A 24,000-nucleotide genomic window follows, 5' to 3' on the forward strand; every position below is an offset into this window, starting at 1 on the left:
ACATCCAAATAAGTACAAAGTGTTGTTAGTTACAAAAGATGTTGGGTTTGTTAAAGTGTACAGCTCTGGTAATGGGTACATTCGCACCCACCTGCACAAATGTACTTCAAAATGTAACAATCAAAATAAATATGACTTTTTTTTTGTTTACTAGGGCATGCATATATAATATGCATTAGTTTACGATAATAAAAAGGAGATGCTTGGAAATAGCATAAAAATGCCCCAAAAACTTGGAAAAACGCGATTCATAGCGTTACTTTTTGGTGTAACCATCATGAGCGTTCTGTTCAGGTATATTTCTTTTATATTTTGATAAATCATCATATTTATGTATTACTAAATTTAAATAGTTATTGATCAATCTTTAAGCTGTGTATTTGATTTCAGTTTGCTTTTGACATCTTATTTAGAATTGTAGTTGAAACTTTTACAACCATGTGTTGCGCTCATGATGGCGTAACCAAACTAGATTTCATTTAATGATCTTATTTTGAATATTTATTCCCTTTTTTACATTTAGTATATTTAAATATTCATTTATAAACATTGAACACATTTCAAATATCAATAATATGCAATTGCCTTCATCTTATAGGGTAATGTTTAGTTACACCAAGTCATGAGCGTAACACTAAGCTTCATCACTTTGACTTGTAATATCTCTAATTCTGGTGGTGTTTTATACTTTTTTCTTTTTGAAACATGTACTATACATATAATACAATAAAGTCCCATATAAAATTATGTTTCTAGAAATTTTGCCTTTGAAAGTAACACTCCAATGTCCATTAGTGGAGCTGTATTGAAAGTAACACTCCAATGTCCATTAGTGGAGCTGTACACTAAAGGGGAACTGCAGTTTTTGTGGAATGTTGCCTATCATTCACAATCCTTATGTAAGACAAAGGCACATATGATTTTCTTTGTTTTTATGCATTCTAACTCATATAATATGGCAAGTAAGAGGTAGCCAACAATGCAGCTAATGGGAGTACTCTCTTCCGCCCATAAAGCCCTCTAAAAAACATCCAAAAAGTGGCAACAATACACCATTTTTTATGTCGTGCCCTGAATATTAACCAAATATTAGCGATATTGTTATTACAAGCGCTAAGCGGCGCCGTGATCACAGAGAGCTAACTAACTTATGCTGCGATATTGACATGTTGAGCTGCTGCATCGCCTCTGAGTTGGTGAAAGTTAATTGTAGATTGAAAATCATGCCTCTCACGTGGCTAGTAGAAGGTTGTGGACATAAACCGAGAAGTTGGTCAACTTTGACATCCATTTTAGACCCATAAATCGTGAGAAAGTCACGAAAAGATGCTATTTTGGCGGCACCTTTTTTTTTAACCTGTGTAAGGATTATGAATAATTCTTCATCTAAACGGAAAGATATAAACATCCCATCAGTCGGCATCCCAGTGCACTGCAAAAACTGAAGTCTAACTAAGATTAAATATCTCAAATAAGGCTGATATTTGCTTATTTTCTGTCTGATAAGATAATTCTTCTCACTAAGCAGATTTTATGTTAGAGTGTTTTACTTGTTTTAAGGGTTTCGGTCCTAAATGATCTCAGTAAGATATTACAGCTTGTTGCTGAGATTTGATGACCTATATTGAGTAAAACATGCTTGAAACTAGAATATCAACTGTTGCAAAGCTGTGTCAGCAACACTCACAAGTATAAAACTACTTTTTTAAAGAAATAATTTGTTATTTCAAGCATGTAAAAAAAAAATCATGACATACACAATTGTGTCTCATATTAAAACAGATGACAGCCAAATGGACTTTGCTGTTTTATTTTCTATGAAACAATAGAAAATACATACTCATATAGTAGTACAGTTGTTATTAGTGAGAATATACTTATTTTAAAGTATTTTTGGGTTCATTGAGGTTAGCTAATTTTACTTGTTTTGGAAAGTCTTGACAAGACAAATGTTATTGTTCTATTGGCAGATTAGTTCAAATAAAATACCCCTAATTTTTATTTTTTTTTCTTGTTTTTGAACACTAACTTTTTGCAGTGGGAGAGCAGACATTGTACAGTATGTGATTGTTTGATTATGTTTGTTGTCTCTCATGAAGTCTGTCATGATTAGTGGTGTTGTTGTTGAAGGAAAAGCGAACGTTGTGATGTGTCTTTAAAATTAAGACGCCGCCGTATGCTTGAGCAAAATATGTAAATATTACATGTTATTATGAATGTTACATATATACTTACAGCATGTATGTAAACCATTGATGGATGTGTTTGGATGTTTCTGAGAGCACTTTATAGGCGACTAGAGTAACTTCCTTTGGCTCCATGTTAGCTGACTTTTAGTAACGTTTATTTATTATTTAAAATACATTACAAAATAAAAACATGTGTTCTTGTCTTACATAAGGATTGTGAATGATAGGCAAAATTCCAAAAAAAGTGCAGTTCCTTTGTTTCTATTTATTTAAATTGTTAAAAAATATATAGTTCTGAGCTAGAAATATATAAATATAAAACTATATTATAATTTGCATTTGTTTATAATATGTTTTTGTATACAAAATATAATACTAAGAACTTTAGCAAGGGCTTATTGTAATTATAAAAAAAAAAGTCCTAAATCGCTGAACGGTTTCGCTTGCATACGGTTCAAACCGATATGGCTCAATAGCTTCAGTTTCTTCTTCAATTTCGTTTTCGCTACCTGCCTCCACACTACAACCATCCGTTTCAATACATGCGTAATCTGTTGAATCGCTTAAACCGCTGAAATCCGAGTCTGAATCCGAGCTAATGTCGCTATAGCTTGCTGTTCTATGCGCCATGTTTGTTTGTGTTGGCATTACTATGTGACGTCACAGGAAAATGGACGGGTGTATATAACGATGGTTAAAATCAGGCACTTTGAAGCTTTTTTTAGGGATATTGCGTGATGGGTAAAATTTTGAAAAAAACTTCGAAAAATAAAATAAGCCACTGGGAACTGATTTTCAATGGTTTTAACCTTTCTGAAATTGTGATAATGTTCCCCTTTAAGACATGGCGAGAGAGCTAGTGGCAAACGTCCATCCGCAGTCAACAGTATTTTAGCTACTTCTAAATCACTAATCCTCGCCTCCATGGCGAAAAATATAGTAAGTTTCTTACACTTAGCATTATCACTGCAGGACGAGAAATAGCTAAACATGCTTCACTACACACCATAGGAGGATACAATAGCTCACCGGCGTCACAATGTAAACAAATGCCATGGGTGGATCTACACCTGACATCCACTGTAATGATACCAAGCACAGGAGCGTATCTAGTCGATACTACAATGATTACATCAATATTTTTTATCGTCACACAATCTGTTTTTCTTTTTTTTAAATTCATGTTATGTTTATTAACTCAGGAAATACGTCCCTGGACACATGAGGACTTCGAATATGACCAATGTATGATCCTGTAACTCAGGCCTGGGCAATTATTTTACTCCGGGGGGCCAGATTCAAATAAAAAAGTGTGTCTGGGGGCCGGTATATCTATTTTTAGGAAAACAAATACAAAACCTCACAATAATGATTGAAAGCTAAAAACGTTCTGACAGACCGCCTTAAAAAACGGAATGGAATTACTGAATGAGACACCCAGAATGAAAATAAAGAATGTGGGATTTACAATATTAACTATCAATGATAAAACACTGAATATTGACAACATATTTTACAATCAACAGAAACATAACCAAAATGCAACAAACATAGTGGAAAAAACCCCCACATACAATCTGAGATATCTCATAGTGACCATAGTAACTAATTAGATGACCATAGTAACTAATTAGATGAACATATTAACTGGTATATGATGCAGATTCCAATCATTGAAAGACTTAATATAGTTGAAGACTTACGGTCATTAGAAAACATCACTGCACATCGTAATGGCAGCTACACTTTCCATCTTAAACATCTAAAACAATTATTTGGGAATGTCCGGCGGGCCAGATTGAAAAGCTCAACGGGCCGCATGCGGCCCCCTGGCCTTAATTTACCCAGGTCTGCTGTAACTACTTGGTATCGAATCGATACCTAAATTTGTGGTATCACCCAAAATGAATGTAAAGTATCCAAACAACAGAAGAATAAGTGATTATTACATTTTAACAGAAGTGTAGATAGAACATGTTAAAATGGGAAAAAAACAGATATTAACAGTAAATGAAAAAGTAGATTAATAATCCATTTTATACAACTTGTCCCTCATAATTATGACCAAATAATAGAATGATATATGACACAATATGTTACTGCATATGTCAGCAGACTAATTAGGAGCCTTTGTTTGTTTACTTACTACTAAAAGACAAGTTGTCTTGTACGTTCACTATTTTATTTAAGTACAAAACTGCAATAAGAAACATATGTTTAATGTACCCTAAGATTTTTTGTTAAAATAAAGCCAATAATGCAATTTTTTGTGGTCTCCCTTATTTAGAAAAGTACCGAAAAGTATCAGAATACATTTTGGTACCGGTACCAAAATATTGGTATTGTGACAACCCTAGTCTAAACTTGTCTGTCTGTATGCCACCTTCTCCGCCTCCACCCACAGAGACAAAAAGAGTGAATTGATTGATTGATTGAAACTTTTATTAGTAGATTGCACAGTTCAGTACATATTCCGTGCAATTGACCACTAAATGGTAACACCCGAATAAGTTTTTCAACTTGTTTAAGTCGGGGTCCAAGAAATCAATTCATGGTAAATAAATGACTTAATTCCGCTTTAGAACAAACGCGTCCAGGTCCTGAGAGTGAACCCTCTTGCAGCCTGGCAAACAGAACAAACACTTGGCAATTTCATTGATCCTTTCATTAAAGGCCTACTGAAATGCGATTTTCTTATTCAAACGGGGATAGCAGATCCACTGTATGTGTCATACTTGATCATTTCGCGATATTGCCATATATTTGCTGAAAGGATTTAGTAGAGAACATCGACGATAAAGTTCGCAACTTTTGGTCACTGATAAAAAAGCCTTGCCTGTACCGGAAGTAGCAGACGATATGCGCGTGACGTCACAGGTTGTGGAGCTCCTCACATCTGCACATTGTTTACAATCATGGCCACCAGCAGCGAGAGCGATTCGGACCGAGAAAGCGACGATTTCCCCATTAATTTGAGCGAGGATGAAAGATTTGTGGATGAGGAAAGTGAGAGTGAAGGACTAGAGGGCAGTGGGAGCGATTCAGATAGGGAAGATGCTGTGAGAGGCGGGTGGGACCTGATATTCAGCTGGGAATGACTAAAACAGTAAATAAACACAAGACATATATATACTCTATTAGCCACAACACAACCAGGCTTATATTTAATATGCCACAAATTAATCCCGCATAACAAACACCTCCCCCCTCCCGTCCATATAACCCACCAATACAACTCAAACACCTGCACAACACACTCAATCCCACAGCCAAAGTACCGTTCACCTGCCCAAAGTTAATAAAGCACATATATTTCCCCAAAGTCCCCAAAATTACGTACGTGACATGCACATAGCGGCACGCACGTACGGGCAAGCGATCAAATGTTTGGAAGCCGCAGCTGCATGCGTACTCACGGTACCGTGTCTGCGTATCTAACTCAAAGTCCTCCTGGTAAGAGTCTCTGTTGTCCCAGTTCTCCACAGGCCAATGGTAAAGCTTGACTGTCATCTTCCGGCAATGTGTTATCCGGCACACCAGTCAGGGGGTGCATTCTACAGCGGGGGTGCGTTATCCGGCACAACACCTGCCGCAATACACCGCTTCCCACCTACAGCTTTCTTCTTTGCTGTCTCCATTGTTCATTGAACAAATTGCAAAAGATTCACCAACACAGATGTCCAGAATACTGTGGAATTTTGCGATGAAAACAGACGACTTAATAGCTGGCCACCATGCTGTCCCAAAATGTCCTCTACAATCCGTGACGTCACGCGCAGGCGTCATCATACCGAGACGTTTTCAGCAGGATATTTCGCGCGAAATTTAAAATTGCACTTTAGTAAGCTAACCCCGGCCGTATTGGCATGTGTTGCAATGTTAAGATTTCATCATTGATATATAAACTATCAGACTGCGTGGTCGGTAGTAGTGGGTTTCAGTAGGCCTTTAATATTCCATAAGTCTTTTTGCCTATTTGTTGGAAAATAACAACACAACGCAAAAAGTTATGGGCGGATTTTGGTAAAACTTACAGGAGATTTTAGAAATGAGATAGTCATAACAGTTATTTTATGATATTGACTTTTATTTGACTGAGTAGTTGTATAAAAGTGTGACCAGGCTGAGGCCCAGGTGTGTCAGGTGAGTTCAGCCAAGGTGTGTGATGAAAGAAGAGGGAAAGAGCGACGTTGAGGGACGGTGTGGGGGAGGAAGGGCGTGGTCCGACGGGGAACGGCGAGACAGGATGACTGACTCAGTCCCATTCCTGGATTTATTAGCTCTCTCGGGGTCCTAAAGCCCCCCCAGCCCTGTAGGCGCAGCCAAATTACAGTCATTTTGCAGCATTCCTGCGCTGCAAGGACAGGTTAGCGAGCGGCTCGGGCTAAGTGCCGGGTGCTGCCTGTTGACAAATGACTTGCTTTGATATTTACCGTGTGAAGACACCCTGCTGGAAAGGACAACTTTTAAGGCGCTTGCTAAACTGTGCTAGCTGAAATAAAGATGGTGGTCCAGCCGGGTCTTAATGTGGGGTTCCCACACTGCTAATAGCGCTAATTACTCAGCTTCACTCTAAAGTCCCAGCCTAATGGCGTCCTTAGAGACAATTAGACACGTAATATGTGTGTCTTTGTCCCACAGGCGTTCTCAGGCACCAATCCCAGGACCTATCGGGCTACTACCCTCTCCCCGCAGGCGGCGTGGGCCAGATCGCTCCCTCCATGGGCTGGTGAGTGGCGTCCATGGCGGGGACTGTAATCACTCCTACTTCTTTCAGATCTTGGACTTGTCACAAAACGCTATAGTTATCATCCCCATTATAACCTTTTATCCTCATACGTCACCACTAACCTAGTGTCCTGTCGCCGTGGAAACTAGCGTCTTTGTTTATGATTATGTCGTACCAGAAGCCTTGCTGAAGTCATCGTTCCTGTTTTTATTCAGATTTTTAAAATAAGGATACCTATTTCAGTAAAAAAAAACAATGATATGAAATTTGTGGAGCAGAGTTTAAACGCTTTGTGTGTTTGGGCGAACCATCGGAACAAAGTTTGGCGCCATGCTAAACCCACATCTTATGATGTAGGCAAAATTTGTTATCAATTTATTATCGCCTATATGTAGTATCTGTCGTTTTAACTGTGACTAATTTGGTCAATGTGCCTAAGAGGAGTTCGTTAAAGTACGATCCCTTTTTTTCGCTACAAAATGGCCAACAACTATCAGAGCAAAGTTTGTTGACTTTATTGACTGCAATTATTACACATTTTATTTTTTGGTAAAATCGTTACTTTATTCACAACATAAAAACTTGCGCTATTATTACCCATTTTATTTTTTGTAAAATGTTTACTTTATTGAAAACATGAAAAAACATGCACTAATATTACACATTAAATTTTTTGTAAAATGTTGTTGACTTTATTGACAACATAGAAACATGCGCTATTATTACACATTTTATTTTTTGTAAAATGTTGTTGACTTTATTGACAACGTAGACACGTGCTATTATTACACATTTAATTTTGTGTAAAATGTTTACTTTATTGACAAAATAAAAACATGCGCTATTATTACCCATTTTATTTTTGTAAAATGTTTACTTTATTGAAAACATGAAAAAGCATGCGCTATTATTACACATTTAAATTTTTTGTAAAATCCTTACTTTATTGAAAACATGAAAAAACATGCGCTATTATTACACATTACATTTTTTTGTAAAATCGTTACTTTATTGACAACATAAAAACTTGCGCTATAATTACACATTTAATTTTTTGTAAAATGTTGTTGACTTTATTGACAACATAGAAACATGCGCTATTATTACACATTTTATTTTTTGTAAAATGTTGTTGACTTTATTGACAACGTAGACACATGTGCTATTATTACACATTTAATTTTATGTAAAATGTTTACTTTATTGACAACATGAAAATACATGCGCTATTATTACACATTTAATTTTTTGTAAAATGTTTACTTTATTGACAAAATAAAAACATGCGCTATTATTACCCATTTTATTTTTGTAAAATGTTTACTTCATTGAAAACATGAAAAAGCATGCGCTATTATTACACATTTAAATTTTTGTAAAATCATTACTTTATTGACAACATAAAAACTTGCGCTATTATTACACATTTAATTTTTTGTAAAATGTTGTTGACTTTATTGACAACATAGAAACATGCGCTATTATTACACATTTTATTTTTTGTAAAATGTTTACTTTATTGAAAACATGAAAAAGCATGCGCTATTATTACACATTTACATTTTTTGTAAAATCGTTACTTTATTGACAACATAAAAACGTGCGCTATAATTACACATTTAATTTTTTGTAAAATGTTGACTTTATTGACAACATAGAAACATGCGCTATTATTACACATTTTATTTTTTGTAAAATGTTGTTGACTTTATTGACAACGTAGACACGTGCTATTATTACACATTTAATTTTATGTAAAATGTTTACTTTATTGACAACATGAAAATACATGCGCTATTATTACATATTGAATTTTTTGTAAAATGTGTACTTTATTGACAAAATAAAAACATGCGCTATTATTACCCATTTTATTTTTGTAAAATGTTTACTTTATTGAAAACATGAAAAAGCATGCGCTATTATTACACATTTAAATTCTTTGTAAAATCCTTACTTTATTGACAACATAAAAACTTGCGCTATTATTACACATTTAATTTTGGGGGAAATTTTGTTTACTTTATTGACAAAATAAAAACATGCGCTATTATTACACATTTTAATTTTTGTAAAATGTTTACTTTATTGAAAACATGAAAAAGCATGCGCTATTATTACACATTAAATTTTTTTGTAAAATCGTTACTTTATTGACAACATAAAAACTTGCGCTATAATTACACATTTAATTTTTTGTAAAATGTTGTTGACTTTATTGACAACATAGAAACATGCGCTATTATTACACATTTAATTTTTTGTAAAATGTTGTTGACTTTATTGACAACATAGAAATATGCGCTATGATTACACATTTTATTTTTTGTAAAATGTTTACTTTATTGACAACATGAAAATACATGTGCTATTATTACAAATTGTATTTTTTGTACAATGTTGTTGACTTTATTGACAACATAAAAACATGCGCTATTATTACACATTTTATTTTTTGTAAAATGTTTACTTTGACAACATAAAAGCATGCGCTATTATTACACATTTAATTTTTTGTAAAATGTTTACTTTGACAACATAAAAACATGCGCTATTATTACACATTTCATTTTTTGTAAAATGTTGTTGACTTTATTGACAACATGAAAACATGCGCTATTATTACACATTTTAGTTTTTGTAAAATGTCAATAAATTTATTGATAATATAAAAACATGCGCTTTTATTACCTATTTTATTTTTTGTAAAATGTTTACTTTATTAAAAACATGAAAAAACATGCGCTATTATTACACATTTAATTTTTTGTAAAATGTTGTTGACTTTATTGACAACATAGAAACATGCGCTATTATTACACATTTTATTTTGTCTAAAATATTTACTTTATTGACAACATGTCCAGCTGTTTACTGACGTATGCTATTGATGTGTAAATAACTTTTACTGCAAATTAATATTGCCTTCAAATATCTGTTATCGGCCTCCTTGACTACTAATATTCGGTATCGGTATCGGCCCTGAAAAAAACATATCGGTCGATCCGTAGTTGAAATTGTTAAACTAGTGAATCCAAGTTAGCACAGCTTAGTTTGTCCTTCTTTTCTGCCGTTTTCCACTTTTATCAATAGCATTAGACCTTGTTAGCGCTTGTTATCGCTTGATGTTTCACGTCAGTCCTCGTAGATTCCCACAATTCCAGCAAATGTCAAGCTGCCTTTTATTCCCAAAACATGTCAGATTTGCGAGCATTTTATCGTTTCAGGAAAATAAATAATTATTAAGGACTAATCTCCTCAAATCCAGATGATCTCCTTGTCGCCATGTTTTTTCTATTGACGACCAAAAGATTGGTAAATGTCAAACATGCCAGTCTCTTGTCGTCTCACAATTAGCTGGTGTGCTCCCGATTAGTGGGGATTAGCTGTGGTCTTGGCGACTGTAAGGACCGAAGGAAGACTGTGTGTGTGAAAGTGATAGCAAGCTCTTTGTTCTTCTCCTTCAGTGCGGTGGAGCGCCCCCTGCTGGTGCAAGTCAACATCTCTCATTTTAATTGATGGAGCGCACACTAATAACAACAATAATAATAATAATAATAATGTTAAAGGAGTACTGTTTGGATTGCTATTGATTTGATGTGGGGGGGTGTCAACGCTTTTATTCAATGTTTGGAGAAAAGATGCAGCCAAGGACTACTACATATCAAAGCCTTCATCACACACACTCTACCTCCTGTGGTGTGTGTGTGTGTGTGTGTGTGTGTGTGTGTGTGTGTGTGTGTGTGTGTGTGTGTGTGTGTGTGTGTGTGTGTGTGTGTGAGCCTCATACTGACACACAGCTGTCAGCAGTGCCCCCTCAGGTCGTCCCCTATGGAATCAGGGTATCCGCGGGGTCTTAAAAAAGTCTTAAATCTAACAATTTGAATTTAAGGCTTTAAAATGTCAAACATGCTCCTAAAATCTAAAACATCCATTAACTTCAGTCTTGTTTTAAATGTTTTGATTTTTGAGGATAGCAGCGCAGAAAACTTAACGAAAGCCCACAGCAAAGCCAAATGACATGCATTAGATGGGTAAGTGCAAGTTGAACGTTTTGTGGCTCCTGAAGGATCAATTTAATGCATGCTTGAAGCCGGTGGGTGGAAACGTATAAAGTGTTTAGTACCCAGATGTGCAGCCATCGAGGAGAGAAGCGTTTGTAAACATGGCGGGGGAAGTGAATGGAATGATAATGTAAAAGTCAAAAATCAGGGATAAGTCTGTGCCAAAATATGCTAAAACGCCAGAAACACAACTATACATGGATCAACTAAACCCCCCAAAGGAGTGTTATGTGGGTAAAGTGGCGCCAATTGCCAAAGGAGAGCAATATGAGATGTCCATCCATTTTCTACCGCTTGTCCCTTTTGGGTTCGCGGGGGGTGCTGGAGCCTATCTCAGCTGCATTCGGGCGGAAGGCGGTGTACACCCTGGACAAGTCGCCACCTCATCGCAGGGCCAACAGATGTTTACTATTTAAATCATACTATTACATACAGTAAGCACACACTCATTTATCTTTGATAGTGGTGTACTCACAGCAGTAAAACTATTAAAAAGTGTGTGTGTGTGTGTGTGTGTGTGTGTGTGTGTGTGTGTGTGTGTGTGTGTGTGTGTGTGTGTGTGTGTGTGTGTGTGTGTGCGTGTGTGTTCTTGTTCTTGTTCTTATCCTTCTTGAGACACCAACAAGGAAAAGTACCTTCCATATGAGGACCGGTGAACAAGTTAGGACATAAATCATGGTCTCAATACGGAAAACCATTGCATCTAATAGAGAATGTCTCATTAGCACCCCTGGTGGTGAAATCTATCAAAATTAGGGTGGTCCCAAAAAGGAGGGATTTTTCAAATTGACTATGTCGGTTTTAAAAGTCAACATATGAAATAACAAGTGTGTGTAAGGAATTGAAATGCACCACCTTTGGCCAAAATTAATAAATAAATATGTATATAGAGACATACTGTAATAATTTGAAGTAAATAATGAAGATTAAAAACCAATTACAAACAAAAAATTCAACAACAACAAAAAAATTGACTAAAAGCAGTCTTTTTCTCACAATGTGTCGACATTTTTCTTATAAAATTGGGAACAATTTCTCATATTCTTTCTGTTTCTGTAATATTGCAATATTTTCTCGTAAAATTATTACTTTTGTACGTAAAATTCTCACTTTTTAATGCAAAAAGGTGACATTTGTCATATAAAATTCTGATTTCCATCCCATTATTGCCAATTTTTTGTTGTTCTTGTAAAATAGTGACATTTTTGGAGTAAAATTATGACTTTTGTCATAATTTTGCCAAGTAAAATTTTAGTTTTCTTATCAAATTGTGACTTTTGTCGAGTAAAATTACAACTCTTTTCAAAAAATTGCCAAGATTTCAATCTTTTCTTGTAAAATTGTGACTCTTATTGAGTAAAATTCCAACTTTTATCATAATATTGCACAAATTTTCAGTTTTTCTTGTGAAATTCCAACTCATTTTTCACAAAAAGTGTTTTCATATTTGCATATACATTATTAATGTTGTAAATACAAATCTTTATATATATAGAAATGGTGGTCCTAAAGAAGTAGGCATTTTTCGGAGGTCTCAAGATGGTAACAAATACAAGTGTGTGTGTGTGTGTGTGTGTGGGTGTGTGTGTGTGTGTGTGTGTGTGTGTGTGTGTGTGTGTGTGTGTGTGTGTGTGTGTGTGTGTGTGTGTGTGTGTGTGTGTACAGTACAGGCCAAAATGCGTTATCTTTATTTTCATGACTATTTACATTGTAGATTGTCACTGAAGGCATCAAAACTATGAATGAACACATGTGGAGTTATGTACTTAACAAAAAAAGGTGAAAAAACTGAAAACATGTTTTATATTCTAGTTTCTTCAAAAAAGCCACCCTTTGCTCTGATTACTGCTTTGCACACTATTGGCATTCTCTCCATGAGCTTATATTATAGTCACCTATAATGGTTTTCACTTCACAGGTGTGCCTTACCAGGGTTGATTAGTTTAATTTTCCTGAGGGAACTCTCCTGAAGGAATCAATAAAGTACTATTTATCTATCTATCTATATATCTTCTTGCTTTATCAATGGGGTTGAGACTATCAGTTGTGTTGTGAATGAGAAGGTGTGTCCAAACTTTTGGCTTGTACTATATATACATATACATATATATATATATATATATATATATATATATATATATATATATATATATATATATATATATATATATACTTGCAGCATGTATATAACACAGAGGTGTCAAACGTACGGCCCGAGGGCCAGATCAGGCCCGCGAACCGGTTTTATCTGGCCCGCGGGATGAGTTTGCGAAGTACAAAAATTAACCTGAAATTTGAAAGAAACAGCTGTTCTAAATGTGTCCACTAGATGTCGCAATATCCATTCTTTGTATCTTTGTAGATGATGCTACATATGTACAAAATAAACCACATGATTAAACTACATAAATAACATCCTGTAATTTGATTTTGATATAATTTCTTTATCTCAATCGATTGAAAATTAACACCAATGAGTTGACTGGTGAACATTATCACATAATTTATTCAGACAATATATAAATAACGACAAATAAAGTTAGAATACTATTAACCGCAACATGTAAGTGTAAAAAAAACAAAAAACAACAACATTATGATTTGTACATTTTCAGAATGTGCTTGTTCTATTTTTAAACAAAGAAAACAATCTGAAGTTGTCTTTATTTTTAAGTTATCGTGCCGTGATTTTACCAGTCCAGCCCACTTGGGAGTAGATTTTTCTCCATGTGGCTCCCGATCTAAAATGAGTTTGACACCCCTGATATAACACCTTGAAGTTGTCTTTGAGGGCTTTGAAGGCAACATAGGGGGCCGGCCATTAGCTGCAATGTTAAAAAAAAAAGGATTTTAAGTGCGCCTTATAGTCCGGAAAATACGGTATTAGTATGACCCCTTTAAGTGTTGTGATCAGGTATCCTTATCAAGTACTATTATCACTGGAGCACGGGGCTGAACATGTTTACTACTATCTGTATTAGTATTGGTCGATTTCACTCATGGATGATCAGAATTGACGGCATAAAACCTTGATCGAAAAGTCCCTAAAATAAAAATAAAATTAACCCCCTGAAACTCGACAATTTGCTGAACTTTTAAGTGTTTTGTTTTTGAATGTTTTATTTAAAAATCTAGTTTGTGATGTTAACTCCAAACAGAAGTGAACATTTTTGGCACCTCCCTGACTTGTCTAAATATGCAAATCATCATCCAGCTGCTTGAGTTTGGCCCTCGGGAGCAATAAAGTTATGATGATTTTAAAGAAGCCTGTGTTGGGCTTGTTGCGTGTCCCCTGTGCTGTGGTAGGCAGAAGCAGGCGGTCTACCCTACACTATCCTCCTGTGGCTTTCACCAGTCCTTCCCTTCCCACCTTCCCACTGCCTCCTCCTACTCCAGGTACTGTCGGACCCGTTCCACGTCGGGGACGCCCGGGCCCACCTTGTCTGTCGCCCGCTTGCTTTAGCGAGTCGTGTCGCTTTAAGGCGCAATGTCAGCTGTTTGTGTGCCGGACGGAGTCCATGTTGGATCTGTCACAACCGCTTTCAGTTCTTGGTTTCTTTTTCTCCTCGTTCAGCTCAAGTTTTGATGCATTTTTACAGAAAATAATTAATTTTGTTGGCTAAAAATGTTTGTCCTGAAAAATATTTAATTAAAAACAAACTACTTTTGTAGTACACCATGATGCTGCGATCTCACCCGCCACTTTAATAAGCAAGATACCTGCACAGTGCACTTTAATCGATGTCCTCGGCACACTTTTCAGCTATTAATTGCATAACTTAACAACACAAAGGAGTAGATTTGTCATTTGTCAAGCTAACATAAAGGAAGACAGCTGTGTGAGGTATACATACATATAGTATTTTCCGGACTATAGCGCGCACCAGTATACAAGCCGCACCTACTAGATTTTAGGAAAATAAAAAGTTTTCCATATGTTAGCCGCAGATATATGCGTTGTGAAATGAGTATTTACACATAAATACTTTGTAAATGTTTATTTATGTATTTATGTATATATATATATATATATATATATATATATATATATATATATATATATATATATATATATATATAATGAAAATTAATATATTGTATATACATTTATATATATATATATATATATATATATATGTATATATATATATATTATATAATATATAATATATAAATATATGAAAATATTAATTTTATATAAATTGATATATAAATAAATATATATAATATATTTATATATATCATATATATATATATTATATATAATATATAAATATATGAAAATATAAATGTTATATATATATATATATAATATATATAGTTATACCTTTCCAAATGGTGTCTGCAACGCGGCAGTAAAACGACTGATCAAACAAAACAGAAGTCATCGTCATGCACTCACTAGTTCCGGAAGCTAGCTCTTTAATCAGCTAAACAGACTCGATAACTCCACAATGATGTTTTGGTGAATTTACTGAGGAATTTGTGAAACTTAAACAATCCAAAAATAATGGAGTTGTAAGTTATTAATACTAACACAGACAGTCGTAAACGTGTTAGCATATTAGCTAATGCTAGCGACGCGAGCGTCATTACGTTATGATAGCACATGCAAATATGCATGAAAACATGTGGGACGGTTTAGTAACTGTGAATTGTTTTAGATATATTGTAAAACTTACAAACGTTGCTTGGAGTGATGAATGAAGAAACCATAAGAGTAGTTACGCTATGGACGGCGAGAAGACTGAACGGCACTTTGGTTGGAAAAAAATTTGCAAACTCGTCCAAAAGATGGCGCCATAACGCACACAACAAAACACCCTCTCAGTGTTTTTTCCTGTTTTTTTTTTAAATAAAAATATCTTTACTGTAGCCGCTCCTGAAAAAAAGCCATAAATTAGCTGCAAGCCGCAGGGTTCAAAGTGTAGGAAAAAAGTAGCGGCTTACAATCGGGAATTCACGGTACGTTAGTTTTATATCACCGGTTGCTGTATTTATTTATATACGGGACAGTGGCCAAGACGCCAATTATTATGTACACTCAGTGTAGTGATACACAATGTAGAATAAAACTACTTCATTTCTTCATATGAGCATAAACATGCACACTTTTTTTTTTTTTACAAATTATAGATAAATTATATTTTTGTTTGGTCATAATTGTCTAAAATTAATAGTACACCTACATGATAAAATGTACACATTACAGTTTAATGATGGACCAGTAAATAGTTACAATGTTCTTGAACATAATAGTTAAAATATGATTACACAATTCAAATTGCCAACAATTCATGTATACAACTTTGTCTGTGTAAATAATGCAACACTGTACTATAGCAGTTCTCATTACATGCTTAATGTTAATATGTGAGCATCAAATACATGTTTATGTTCCATTTCTAGTATTTCCTGTTAGATAAATACTATATATTTAATACAAGTGGGCATAATTTTATTTTAAACTGTGCTCAGAGCAAGTGACCTGCTCGTTAGCTTAATAAAATGGCGGACAATCTGCTCCGTCGCATACTACACTCTATTGAATGCACGTTGAGAAATTACAATTCTGAGGCCTTAATTGGTTTCTTCGTCTGAATTGATTCAGGAAAATATGCGAGGCGCCATATTCCGATTTAGTGACAGTTATGCAGAGTTGATTTATTACATTGCACATTTATGTTTTTGATAACCTTGATAAAAGTGGTATCAAGACAACTTCAAAGGTGCGCTTTTCTTTATATTTTATATTTTAGTAGACCAAATTAACTGTAATTTTAGTTGGCTAAAATGTTGAGAAATGTAGTCGACTAAAAAACTAAATTAATTTAGATGACTAAAATATGATTCAACTAAGTTAAAAACTGCTGTCAGAATTAACACTGGTCTCATGACAGTTATGTCTATAATTTTTTTCAATATTCATTATTATTATCATTATTATTTTATTATTATTAGGTAGCATTGAATAAAAAGCGTTCTTGGAAGAATACCTTTGCGTAATAAAAAAAAAAAATATCAATAACTCAATATTTTGCATGAATGAAAAAAAAAACTCACATTATGTTCTATTTTTCTATTATTATTTATTATGTGCTTCCTTAAGTTTAGAGAAGAATAAATATAAAAATTAATTGTCAAATAAATGGCACAGAAAAAGGTATTTACTTGAAGCGATTGATGGAATGAATCAATCAATTAATCATAGCACGCCCTCTAGTGGTGACGTCAATCACATTTTGGTCCCTTAAACTTAGCCCAGTGCTAGGGTACTAAAAGGGGCGGGGCTTAACAGTGCAATGTGTTGATTAGTGGCACAGAAGAAAATTAGCTTTGATGTTGTTATGTCATGCTGTGTCGCTGGCTTTAGCTCCGCCTTCACTTCCTCTCGTATTCATAATATTATTATTTATTATTATTATTATTATTATTATGTTCTTTTCGTACTCAGGTTCTCTCATTCTCTCATGCTGGGCCCATCTGGCATGCACCCCACTGGCATCCCTCACCCCGCCATAGTGCCCCCTTCTGGCAAGCAAGAGCATGAGCACTACGACAGAGGCATGTACACGTAAGTACTTTAGAAGTGTTTATTCACATAAGTACTTTAAAAGTGTTTAATCACGTAAGTACTTTAGAAGTGTTTATTTACATAAGTACTTTAAAAGTGTTTAATCACGTAAGTAATTTAGAGGTGTTTATTCACGTAAGTACTTTAGAAGTGTTTATTTACATAAGTACTTAAGAAGTGTTTATTCACATAAGTACTTTAAAAGTGTTTATTCGCGTAAATACTTTAATATAATTTATACACATCACTACTTTATATGTATTTATACACATTAGTACTTATGTATTTGTACACCTAAGTACTTTAGAAGGATTTATACACATAACTGCTTTAGAAGTATTTATACACATTAGTACTTTAAAAGTATGTATACACCTAAGTACTTTGAATTTATTTATACACATAAGTACTTCGGATGTATTTATACATGTAAGTACTTTGGATGGATTTACACATTAGTATTTTGAATGTATTTATACATATACGTACTTTGGATGTATTTATTCATGTAACTACTTTGGTTGGATTTATACACATAATTACTTTGGATGTATTCATACACATTAGTACTTTGGATGCATTTCTACACATAAGTACTTTGGATGTACAGTAATTATACACAAGTAACTTTGATGTATTTGTACACATAAGTTCTTTGGATGTATTTATACACCCCAGTACTTTGGATGTATTTATACATCAAAGTATTTTGGATCTATTTATTCATGTAAGTACTTTGAATGTATTTATAGACATAAGTACTTTAGATTTATTTATACACATAAGTATTCGGATGTATTTATACACGTAAGTATTTGGATGTATTTATACACATAAGTATTTGGATGTATTTTTACAAATAAATACTTTGGATGTATTTATACACATAGGCACTTTGGATGTATTTATAAACAAAAGTACTTTACATAAGTACTTTGGCTGTATTTATACACATAAGTACTTTGGATGTATTTATATACATAAGTACTTTGGACGTATTTATACACAAAAGTACTTTACATAAGTACTTTGGCTGTATTTATACATATCAATACTTTAGATGTATTTATACATATACATATTTCGGATACATTTATACATATGAGTACTTTGGATGTATTTATACACATAGGTACTTTGGATGTATTCATACACATAAATACTTTGCATGTATTTACACACATAAGTACTTTGGACGTATTTATACACAAAAGTACTTTACATAAATACTTTGGCTGTATTTATACATATCAGTACTTTAGATGTATTTATACATACAGTATACATATTTCGGATACATTTATACATATGAGTACTTTGGATGTATTTATACACATAGGCACTTTGGATGTATTCATACACATAAATACTTTGGATGTATTTATACACATAAGTACTTTGGACGTATTTATACACAAAAGTACTTTACATAAGTACTTTGGCTGTATTTATACATGTCAGTACTTTAGATGTATTTATACATATAAATATTTCGCATACATTTATACATATCAATCAATCAATCAATCAATGTTTATTTATATAGCCCTAAATCACAAGTGTCTCAAAGGGCTGCACAAGCCACAACGACATCCTCGGTATAGCCCACATAAGGGCAAGGAAAAACTCACCCCAGTGGGACGTCGATGTGAATGACTATGAGAAACCTTGGAGAGGACCGCATATGTGGGTAACCCCCCCCCCCCTCTAGGGAGACCGAATGCAATGGATGTCGAGTGGGTCTAACATAATATTGTGAGAGTCCAGTCCATAGTGGATCCAGCATAACAGTAAGAGTCCAGTCCACAGTGGGGTCAGCAGGAAACCATCCCGAGCGGAGACGGGTCAGCAGCGCAGAGATGTTCCCAACCGATATACAGGCGAGCGGTCCACCCCGGGTCCCGACCCCGGACAGCCAGCACCCCATCCATGGCCACCGGATCTGTGTGTCTTCCCCTCCACAAGGGATAGGGGGGAGCAGAGGAGAAAAGAAAAGAAACGGCAGATCAACTGGTCTAAAAAAGGGGGGCTATTCAAAGGCTAGAGTATACAAATTAGTTTTGAGATGGGACTTAAATGTTATATATGTTATATGTTATATGTTATATGAGTACTTTGGATGTATTTATACACATAGGTACTTTGGATGTATTCATACACATAAATACTTTGGATGTATTTATACACATAAGTACTTTGGACGTATTTATACACAAAAGTACTTTACATAAGTACTTTGGCTGCATTTATACATATCAGTACTTTAGATGTATTTATACATATAAATATTTCGGATACATATGATTATACATAGGTACTTTGAATTTATTTTTTACAAAGAAGTACTTTGGATGTATTTATACACATAAGTACTTTGGATGTATTTATACACATAAGTACTTTGGATGTATTTTTACACAAAAGTACTTTAAATAAAGTACTTTGGCTGTATTTATACATGTAAGTACTTTAGATGTATTTATACATATAAATATTTTGGGATACATTTATACATATGAGTACTTTTCCTTGCCCTTATGTGGGCTCTGTACCGAGGATGTCGTTGTGGCTTGTGCAGCCCTTTGAGACACTTGTGATTTAGGGCTATATAAATAAACATTGATTGATTGATTGATACTTTGGATGTATTTATACACATGAGTACTTTGGATGTATTTATACACATAAGTACTTTGGATGTATTTATACACATGCATGCTTTGATGTATATATACACATACGTACTTTGGATGTATTTTTACACAAAAGTACTTTAAATAAGTACTTTGGCTGTATTTATACACATGAGTACCTTGGATGTATTTATACACATAAGTACTTTGGATGTATTTATACGCATGCGTACTTTGATGTATTTATACACATGCGTACTTTGGATGTATTTTTACACAAAAGTACTTTAAATAAGTACTTTGGCTGTATTTATACATGTCAGTACTTTAGATTTATTTATACATATAAATATTTCGGATACATTTATACATAAGACTACTTTGGATGTATCTATATACATAGGTACTTTGGATGTATTTATACACATAAATACATTGGATGTATTCATACACATAAGTACTTTGGATGTATTCATCCACATAAGTACTTTGGACGTATTTATACACAAAAGTACTTTATATAAGTACTTTGGCTGTATTTATACATGTAAGTACTTTAGATGTATTTATACATATACATATTTTGGATACATTTATACATAAGAGTACTTTGGATGTATTTATACACATAGGTACTTTGGATGTATTTTTACAAAGAAGTACTTTGGATGTATTTATACACATAAGTACTTTGGACGTATTTATACACAAAAGTACTTTACATATGTACTTTGGCTGTATTTATACATGTCAGTACTTTAAATGTATTTATACATATAAATATTTCAGATACATTTATACATATGAGTACTTTGGATGTATTTATACACATAAGTACTTTGGATGTATTTATACACATGAGTACTTTGGATGTATTTATACAAAGAAGTACTTTGAATGTTTTCAGGCAGATAGTTGTTGACACACTTTCAACAGAACGCACACAAAGCAGTGTGTGTGTTAGCCTTTAGCATGTAGCATGGCCATTGTCTCAGTATTGGTGTTGTTTAACACTGACCTCCACCAAGGCTCACCCCGCATTTCCACTTGATGCCAAGCGGCCGTTTTTGACCTTTGGTCCTCCCCCAGCCTTCCTCCGAATGTTTTGTTGTTTGTGTTAGTGTGGCCCAGCTAGGGAGCAAACCAAGGGCTATGACCAGGTTGTATTTACATGTGCCACCTGTAGGGGGAGCCCACCTGTAAGTACTTGACAAGGTTGTCACCTGTTCCCCCAGGAAGCCCCAGGTGGACGCCAAGCGGGAGAAGGAGCCCAAGAAGGCGGTGATCAAGAAGCCGCTGAACGCCTTCATGCTCTACATGAAGGAAATGAGGGCAAAGGTCATCGCCGAGTGCACGCTCAAGGAGAGCGCCGCCATCAACCAGATTCTTGGACGCAGGGTGAGACTTTCATACACTATGATGTCATATTTATCACAATATACTGGACAACATACTGTTGAAATCAATACAGTGTTAAATGTACAATACTGTCAAAAATTGGTATTTGACAAGACAGTCAAAAATAATATTGACAATACTGTCAGATAGTAATTTCATTGAAAGGAAATTGACTTTATTTATCCCCCATACAGTAAAACTATTTTTACTATAAAGTTAAAAAAAAAATTTACAGTACAATACTGTAAAAAAATATTTTTAAATTTAGCAAAACTATTTTTACTATACAGTAAAAATATTTTATGATACAACACTGTAAAAAAAAAAGTATTTTAAAATACAGCAAGAGTATTTTTACTATTCACTAAAGTGCATTCTATAATACAATACTGTGAAAGGGTATTTTAAAATACAGCAAAAATATTTTTACTATTCAGTAAAATCCATCCATCCATTTTCTACCACTCGTCTCTTTTTGGGGTCAGTAAAATGTATTTCATAATACAATACTATAAAAATGTATTTTAAAATACAGCAACAATATTTGTACAATACAGTAAAACACATTTTATGATACAATACTGTAAAATGTACTGTAAAATATGGCAAAAGTATTTTTACTAAATATTAGAACACATTTGATAATACAATACTGTAAAAATGTATTTTAAAAATACAGCAGAAGTATTTTTACTATACAGTAAAACATATTACTTGATACAGTACTGTAAAAAATATTTTAAGATACAGTAAAACTATTTTTTACTATACAGTAAAACATATTTTATAATACAATACTGTAAAATGTATTTCAAAATACAGCAAAACAATTTTTACTGTACAGTAAAAATATTTTATGATACAACGCTGCAAAAAAAGTATTTTAAAATACAGCAAAAGTATTTTTTACTATATAGTAAAACATATTTTATAATAGAATACTGTAAAAAATATATATTTTAAAATACAACAAAAATAATTATTATACAGTAAAACATGTTCAACATTGTAAAACTGTATTTTAAAATACAGCAAAAATATTTTTACTATACAGTAAGACGCATTTTATAATACATTACAATAAAAATTTATTTTAAAATACATCAAAAATATTTTTACTCTACACATTTTATCATACAATACTGTAAAATGTACTGTAAAATATAGCAAAAGTATTTTTACTAAATATTAGAACATATTAAATGATACAATACTCTAAAAATGTATTTTAAAAATACAGCAAACTTATTTTTACTATACAGTAAAACATATTACATTATACAGTACTGTAAAAATTTATTTTAAGATACAGTAAAACATTTTTACTATACAGTAAAAATATTTGTACTATACAGTAAGACGCATTTTATAATACATTACAATAAAAATGTATTTTAAAATACAGCAAAAATATTTTTACTCTACACATTTTATCATACAATACTGTAAAATGTACTGTAAAATATAGCAAAAGTATTTTTACTAAATATTAGAACATATTTAATGATACAATACTCTAAAAATTTATTTTAAAAATACAGCAAACTTATTTTTACTATACAGTAAAACATATTACATTATACAGTACTGTAAAAATGTATTTTAAGATACAATAAAACATGTTTTACTATACAGTAAAAATATTTTATAATACGATACAGTAAAAATGTATTTCAAAATTCAGCAGAACTATTTTCATACACAGTAAAACATGTTCAATATTGTAAAACTGTATTTTAAAATACAGCAAAAATATTTTTTACTATACAGTAAAACACATTTTATAATACAATACTATAAAATGTATTTTAAAATACAGTAACAATATTTGTACTATACAGTAAAACACATTTTATAATACAATACTGTAAAATGTACTGTAAGTATTTTTACCAAATATTAGAACATATTTAATGATACAGTACTGTAAAAAAAATATTTTGAAATACATCAAAAGTATTTTTACTGTACAGTAAAACACATTTTATAATACAATACTGTAAAATGTTCTGTAAAAATAGCAAAAGTATTTTTACTAAATATTAGAACATATTTAATGAGGCAATACTATAAACATTTATTTTAAAATACAGCAAAAGTATTTTTATTGTACAGTAAAATATATTTTATAATACAATACTATAAAAAGGTATCTAACAATATAGCAGAAAAATATATTGCAATACAATAGAATGATTTACAATATTCCAATGTAAAAAAAAATATTTTGTTGACAATCAATAATAGAAATAAATCCAATAAATACTTCATCAAAAGTCTAATCAATATTTTTTTGTCAAGTCATCATTTTATAATTGACTTTTTCAATGTGTGTGCATGTGTGTGTGTGTGTGTGTGTGTGTGTGTGTGTGTGTGTGTGTGTGTGTGTGTGTGTGTGTGTGTGTGTGCGTGC

General features: G+C 33.1%; 1 protein-coding gene and 1 long non-coding RNA gene across 11 annotated transcripts in view; one reads left to right on the top strand and one right to left on the bottom strand.

Moving 5' to 3' along the window:
- LOC140678031 (uncharacterized) overlaps window positions 1-21,502 on the bottom strand; it is a 33,118-nt gene extending 11,616 nt beyond the window's left edge. The window contains exons 1-2 of the long non-coding RNA XR_012049815.1: window positions 21,387-21,502; window positions 21,208-21,320 (exon numbers count right to left, since the gene is read on the bottom strand). This is a non-coding gene — a long non-coding RNA (uncharacterized lncRNA). The remainder of the gene's footprint in view (window positions 1-21,207; window positions 21,321-21,386) is intronic.
- The window catches only part of tcf7 (transcription factor 7), a 97,035-nt gene that overhangs the window by 67,641 nt on the left and 5,394 nt on the right, over window positions 1-24,000 (top strand). For 8 of the 10 annotated variants that reach the window (XM_061934309.1, XM_061934347.1, XM_061934316.1 and 5 more), the window contains exons 5-8: window positions 6,831-6,918; window positions 14,289-14,378; window positions 17,437-17,556; window positions 21,425-21,587. In XM_061934309.1, the coding sequence (XP_061790293.1) occupies window positions 6,831-6,918; window positions 14,289-14,378; window positions 17,437-17,556; window positions 21,425-21,587 (461 nt within the window). The remainder of the gene's footprint in view (window positions 1-6,830; window positions 6,919-14,288; window positions 14,379-17,436; window positions 17,557-21,424; window positions 21,588-24,000) is intronic. The other 2 variants (XM_061934324.1, XM_061934332.1) reach the window with 1 other exon arrangement.

Source organism: Nerophis lumbriciformis, linkage group LG03 (assembly GCF_033978685.3).
Source record: "Nerophis lumbriciformis linkage group LG03, RoL_Nlum_v2.1, whole genome shotgun sequence".
NCBI classification, from domain to species: Eukaryota; Metazoa; Chordata; class Actinopteri; order Syngnathiformes; family Syngnathidae; genus Nerophis; species Nerophis lumbriciformis.